Source organism: Gossypium hirsutum, chromosome D10, assembly GCF_007990345.1.
Source record: "Gossypium hirsutum isolate 1008001.06 chromosome D10, Gossypium_hirsutum_v2.1, whole genome shotgun sequence".
In the NCBI taxonomy this organism is placed as follows: domain Eukaryota; kingdom Viridiplantae; phylum Streptophyta; class Magnoliopsida; order Malvales; family Malvaceae; genus Gossypium; species Gossypium hirsutum.
The window spans coordinates 56,953,085-56,960,071 of NC_053446.1; the positions used below are offsets into that span (position 1 = coordinate 56,953,085).

Below are 6,987 nucleotides of genomic sequence, written 5' to 3' on the forward strand. Positions count from 1 at the left end.
GACGAATAAGGGCTTTAACAACTTGTAATTGCTATCTTCATCCAAAAAAATCCAAAAATTGTTTCCATCAAGCCTAACTTTGAAGAATAGAGAGAATGTTGGCAAACAAAGAATAGAGATGTTTCAATCAGTCTCGTTAGTGGGAAAAATACAAGTTGTAAACATGATGTCAACATGTTTATGCTTTTACCACTACTTATTATTTCTCCAACTTTTAAATCGGAGAAAATTTCACATTTAAATACACTTAAACTCACATATTTCTAATTATGAGAATAATAATGATGCTAATTAAGTTAAGATTTAATCAGTTTTTTTCTAATTAACTTTAAAAGTTTTTAGTGAAATATCAACTTATAATACATTGTGTATAATATATATGATAACAGAAAATAAATATATATGATAATAGAGATTACGAGAGCCAAGAAATATAGGTGGAGAAGAATTGGATGAAGGAGGTTCTTGGTTGAACAGAAAAGTGGAAGGAGAAAAAAGAGTGAATGAAAAAGAGGAAAACAAATTTAAGAATGCTTGGTAAAAAAGAAAATTGGAGAGATAATATTTTTTATCTTAATGTATAAAAATAAATCACTCCAAATTGAAATTATAAGAAGAGAGAGAATGAGAGAGAGATGTATGTTAGTACAAAATTATGCATTTTTGAAAATGTTCATTTTCTTTCCTGTCATTTTTCGACTCTACCAAGTAATGAATAGAAAGAAAATTACTTTTTCTTTCAAAATTTTCAACTTTCCTGCCAAGCAAAACCTCAATAATGGAGGATGTGTAGGGGCGAAGCTAGAAATGTTTATAGGGGCCACATTTATATAAAATAGACATGTTTAAAGTAAACTTAGCTTGTACCAGTCGGACATACTTTTAACAAGTATTTTTTAATTTTGAAATAATCTTGACTATCAAAATTAACATTTAGAAGAATTAAAATAAGTTAATGCTTGGTTTGTATTAGATATCACAATTATTCAAGTTTTTTTTACCTAATTAATATTGAGATACCATTTTTTATTTTGACATTGCAATTATTTAACTTTATTTTTACCGAACTATTTAGAATTAGGGTTAATTTGATAGAATGTATAAATATTAAGAACTCAATATGTTGTTATACCTAGTGAAAAAAGGCCACTCTATTATTTTCCTTAACAACTTAATCAGTGGGCGCCTAAAATAGAAATGAATGATAATATTAATGATGAAATTGAAAGTTTTTATAGTTCAATGTTAAAAACAGAAACACACTGATAATATTGGGTGAGTAATTGTATAGTTTACCCATACATAAAATAAGAATAAAAGCAACATATGCTGAACTTAAAAACTGATAGGAGAGATTAGGTTTAAACTTTAAATATTAATGCTCGAACATGAGTCTAATTTTTTTCTAACTCACTTAATAATTTTTTTATTTAAATCCTCCCAAGTATGAAGTTGGACTAAGGGTTTCAATAAATAATCTGCGCTTGAATAGATTGCTATCGATAAACTTTTAATCAAATAATATAAATTGTAATTTAATTCCAAGATTAAATTTACATCCTAAAAAATATTTGTGAGAGGAAAAATTGTTTTGTAATTTGTAATGAAGAAAAATTTGTGTGGTGTATTTGCATGGTTATAATTTAAGTGATAATTACTACCTTTTATTTCAACCACCAATCTAATAATATACGATTGGGCAAAATTAAATTATATGAAGATGAGTTATAGTAGTTTTAAATTTTAAAAAATTAACAGGCCAATGCAGTAATGAGGAAAAGGGATCAAAAAAGAGAAGAAATTTTATACCCAAATGATCATCAAGTTTTGTCAATACACCCTTCCCACTTTCCCTCGATTTTAATCCAAACATCGTTACAATCCAATTACAAAACATTAAATATTATATACTGAACTGAAATTGGGTACAAAGGATAACTTAACAAACAAGATACAATAGGATGCAAAAAAAACACATCATGATAATTTAAGGTGTGAATTCCACGCTGTGACGTAAGGAAAATACTTGCAACCCTGCTACCCTCCCAACACACTTCATTCTCTACATCCAATTTCAGTGTCTAAGCATCTCATTCTCAACAAAGCTGCGAAATAAGAGATAATTGGAAGAAAAAGAGTTTATATAAAGCCAATTTACATACCTTACCTACAAATATGTTTGGCATCGTATCACCTTACTTACCCATTGCAGACTACCTCTCCCAACACTTCTTCCAATTGTATGCTGTTGAAAGGGCTCGGTAAAGGAAGGGATTGACGACCAAGGGCTTGAGAAACTTGCTGCATGGTTGGCCGAAGTTGGGGATTGCCATTCAAGCATGCCACTGCTATCTTCATAGTAGAGACCAAGTCTTTGGCAGATTGCCCTACTGGTGGTGAAAGACGTTGGTCTATCGTATCTTTCAGTAAAACCTGCTGGTCATTTGACATCAATGACGATGTCGACTCCAGTGATGAGAAATACGATATAAGATCACCAGCATGCCTCCCCATACAAACTTCCATTGTTAGCACCCCAAAACTGTAGACATCACACTTCTCATCTACTCTCATTGTATAAGCCAACTCTGTATAAAAGATTTTACTAGTTAGCATATGCTATTTGAACTTTGTTTATTTAACAACATGCAAGAAATGAACAGTTCTAATCAAATAGAGAACATGTTCAAAGCATTTGTAGGAAAAAGAATTAGTTAATACCTGGAGCTATATACCCGTAGGTACCCGCAAGTGAAGTCCAATTGGAGGAGTCAGGCTTTAAAATCCTAGCAGTGCCAAAATCAGAGACACGAGCTTCATAGTCCAAATCCAAGAGAACATTGTTGCTAGATATGTCTCGATGAACTATAGGTTGTGAATGACCATGATGCATATAAGACAAAGCATTAGCCAATCCTTTAACAACATTTACCCTCTTCTTCCAGTCCAGCTCCTTAGCCTGTTCATTGTTGCTTAACACCATTCTCAAACTTCCCCTTTCCACGAGCTCATAAACCAGAAAAGAATGCTTTGGATGTGAACAAAAACCATACATCTGCACAATGTTACGGTGCCTTATTTCTAATAAAGCCATAACCTCGCTTTCAAAGGCTTTCAAGTTGTTGATGTGTATGTTGTCTTCAGATCGGTAAAGTTTCTTCACAGCAACCACCTGACCAGTTGGTAATGCAGCTTTATAGACACTTCCATATCCTCCTGAACCAATGCAATAGTCGGAGCTAAAATCTTCAGTGGCTTCGATAATGTTGTCATGGAGTACTCTTCCATTAAATCCCAATACAGTAAAAATATCTCCTTGTTGCTCCTCCCTTGGCTCTGATTCTTTGGTTTGAGTTTTTTTGTAGAAAGTAAAGAAACTTCCAACCAATAAAAATAGCAAAAGTAGACCGCCAAAGAGTGGAAGCATGACTGATATGATGACTTTGGTCCTTTTTCCATGACCATGGTTGGCCAGAAAAGAAGGAACACAAGCCATTAGTCCAGTGGCATTACCACATAGGCCTTTATTGTTTCTCAAGGCATCAAACGAAGCCTCATGAAAAGCCTTAAGATTTGGAATAGGACCTTCAAATTGATTGAAAGATATGTTCACAAATCTTAAACCACGCAAATTATTAAAAGCTTCCGGGATGGAACCATTAAGCATGTTGTGAGAAAGGTTCAATACTTCCAAGGACTGTAATTTTCCAAACTGTTGTGGGATACCTCCAATAAGTGAATTCTGACTCAAATCTAGGCTTTGAAGAGCATTAATGTAGCTTATTGAAGATGGAATGCTCTCTTCGAGGTTGTTCTTGCTCAAATTCAAGTTGAATAATTTGAAGCAATTTCCAAGATCATCAGGAATAGGCCCACTTAAATTGTTTAATGCCAAGTCAAGTTGTTCTAGTTTTGAAAGAAGTCCAATCTCTAGTGGAATTTTGCCAGAAAATTGGTTATCACTTAGATAAAGACGGCTCACCATTGTCAACTTCCCTAGTTCCTTAGGAAGCTCACCATTTAAATGATTCGAAGAGAGATCAAGTTCTTGTAATTGGGTTGCCTGTCCCAATTGGAATGGAATCTTTCCAGAAATGTTATTGTTGGTGATCTTTAGGCTTGTTAGATTATGGCATTGTCCCCAATTTGAAGAAAGTTCACCGAAAATGTTGTTGTTGCTTAATGAAATAAAATTCAAATTTGGATATATACCAAAGGCTTCTGATATATTTCCTGTTAAGTGGTTCCCTTCAAGCCTAACTCTGTATAAGCTTGTACAGTTTCTCAAGCTTGATGGAATCAAACCGGTCAAATTATTTTTGATAGCTGCGATACGAGTGAGCAATCCCCCAAGGCACACGTTCTCAGGTAATGAACCACTAAGATGGTTGTGGGATAAGTCTAATATTCTTAAATGAGTAAGATTGTTCAGAGTTCGAGGAACAAGGCCTGATAAACTATTTTCACAAATCTCCAGTATCGACAACTTGTTTAAGTTTCCCATGGAAGTTGGGATTGAACCAGAAAGCCCATTAAAATGAAGCACAAGATTGCCCAAGTTAGTCAAGTTTCCTATGGAATCAGGGATGACACCAGTGAGATTATTGTCCGACAACTGCAAGTCGAAAAGAGATTTGAGCATCCCTACCTCACTGGGGATAGAACCAGAAAGCCCATTAAAATTAAGCACAAGATTATCCAAGTTAGTCAAGTTTCCTATGGAATGAGGGATGACACCAGTGAGATTATTGTACGCTAACTGAAACGCTAAAAGCGATTTGAGCATTCCTATCTCATTGGGGATAGAACCAGAGAGATTATTACTCCACAGATAGAGCCATTTCATGTTGCTTAAGTTTCCTATACATGTTGGGATAGGACCAGTTAGGTGATTGTTTGAAAGATCAAGCAGCCGAAGGGATGTAACCATTCCGATCTCTTTAGGTATGGAACCATTGAGCCTATTGTCAACGAGGACAAATTGGGATAAATTCTGCAAGTCTCCAATAGAAATAGGTATTGTACCAGTGAGATGGTTTTGGTTAAGGAAAAGAATAGAAAGTGAACTCAACCTTCCTATATCAGAAGGAATACTTCCAGAGATATTATTTTGTGACAAGTCCAGGTCGTGAAGCTTCGTAAGGTTCAAAATTTCTATTGGAATGGGACCAGTTAGATTGTTTCTCGTGAAATAAATGTATGAAATTGTACTCAGCTTTCCTATTTCTCGTGGAATGGAACCACTGAGTGAATTGTCTCCTAAGGAGATCAAAGAAAGACTTTTCAATAAGCCAATTTCTAAGGGGATATTCCCAGAGAAATTATTGTATGACAAGTCAAGGAAGTTGAGGTTGGAAAGGTTCCCGATGTTTGAAGGAATGGACCCATACAGTGAGTTGTTTCGAAGCTGAAGCCAAATCAAGTTGGGGAAGTAAAAGAAGTTGAGATTGTGAAGCGTACCTCTCAATTTCAATTCAAATTCTCCTAGGATCACTTTTGTGATGCTGCCAGCATTGTTGCAATTGATTCCAGTCCAATTGCAATGGTTGCTACCGCCCCACAAAGAAGAGAGCAAAGTTTGGGTGTTTCTGGGGAGGCTAGCATTCCATTTTAGAAGAGCTTCAGCTTCCCTGGAGGGTATGGTTTTAGAAGAGAAAGCATGGGAAGATGCAAAGAAGAGGAAGAAGATGATGAGTTTGAATGGTATTGAGAAAGAAGGCATGGCTTTGATATTTGAAGTTAAGGATTTTTTGTGAATTGTGATCAAAGGCATTGCCTATTTATACAAGAATGTCAGAGCTGTTCCAATCACTCTGACGTTTATGCTTTTTATATTATTCTATGTATGAATAGTTATTTATTAGGTTTTTCCTTCAAATATTATTAATTAGGTTTTTTATATTTAATGAATTTTCAGTTTATATTAATTTTGTTATTTAGATGTTATTTGTTTACTCTTAATTTAAGTAATAGGTATTATTATTGATGCAAAAAGATATAAGTTTGAGTGCAGTGAAACATGTTATTCTTTTATTTATAAAAAGTTTATATGATAAGAATGTTAAAAAAAGAAAAAGAAAGACTTATCTAAATTTACTTTTATAATTATTTTTAAGTTTTTTTTAATGAGATACCAACATATAATATACCATTACAGTAAAGATAGCGAGAAAAATACAAATCCTCATTATTCATCTCCTCTCTCTTTTTAAGTGCTCAATTTCAATCCTGGAGTGAGCAGCAGAATATGAACGGAAGGGGTACTTAAATGTGACTTTTCTACACACGAGGGGTAGAAAAAAAAATCAAACAAAATTCTATCATGACCGACGTCCTCAATTAATAATATGTTGACCAATAGCTCCCATTCCATTCCCAACATTAATTTATTGACTCCATCCCTACCGACTAATTTCTCAAGTCTTCTGCATGAACCTAAAACATAACTTCTTTCAATTGCTATGAGGGCAGCAAAGGAGATATGCTGCAATCAATCTAACAATCAACTTAAACAGTCCTCAACCTTGACATTGTATTATTTTAAATCAAATAATAAGTCATGATAACTATTACATTAATAATAAATAAATTTATACATTAATTATTAAATTATTAACATATTAGTATTTTTTACGTATAATGTTAATCTCACGTATTTAATTTTTATTAATTCAAAATATTGACATTATCATTATTGATGAGGTGTTTTGATGGGAATGTAAAGAGCTGGATGGTGTAGGGTCCTAGGGAGGAAGAGAAAAGAGGCTAAAGCGTTTGGAAATTTGACATTTTAGGGCCTAAGATGTAGTGGAGACTAGAAATGCAAATACGTTTCAAAAGTAACTTACATACGTTTAGAATACGTTCTCATCTAGTGAGCAGCACAATATGACCGCAGGAAGGATTGTTGTTTGTTGGGGACAAATTTCGATTTGTCCAATAGATTTCATCCACTTAAAATGGAACCATTTTTTTTCTTTTGAAATG

The 6,987-nt window shown here is 33.8% G+C and overlaps 1 protein-coding gene across 2 annotated transcripts; it reads right to left on the reverse strand.

Moving 5' to 3' along the window:
• Positions 1-1,825: 1,825 nt before the first annotated feature.
• On the reverse strand, positions 1,826-5,730 carry LOC107915535 (MDIS1-interacting receptor like kinase 2). 2 transcript variants are annotated; one of them, XM_041103384.1, is made up of 3 exons: positions 2,722-5,730; positions 2,204-2,588; positions 1,826-2,105 (listed from the first exon to the last, which is right to left on the reverse strand). In XM_041103384.1, exons 1-3 carry the CDS (start codon positions 5,720-5,722, stop codon positions 2,075-2,077), a joined length of 3,417 nt encoding a protein of 1,138 aa, XP_040959318.1. In that variant the 5' UTR covers positions 5,723-5,730; the 3' UTR covers positions 1,826-2,074. The 2 variants fall into 2 exon arrangements, with proteins under 2 accessions (XP_040959318.1, XP_016700172.2); XM_016844683.2 differs by having other exon boundaries at positions 1,826-2,062; positions 2,163-2,588.
• Between the last annotated feature and the right edge of the window lie 1,257 nt (positions 5,731-6,987).

Bases quoted from the DNA above. Each gene is read 5' to 3' on its own strand.
- LOC107915535 (XM_041103384.1), bottom strand. From the start codon at position 5,722: ATGCCTTCTTTCTCAATACCATTCAAACTCATCATCTTCTTCCTCTTC. The intron at 2,589-2,721 runs GTATTAACTAAT...TCTTTTATACAG, and splicing joins CTACGGGTATATAGCTCCAG to AGTTGGCTTATACAATGAGA. The intron at 2,106-2,203 runs GTAAGTAAGGTG...CTTATTTCGCAG, and splicing joins GGAGAGGTAGTCTGCAATGG to CTTTGTTGAGAATGAGATGC.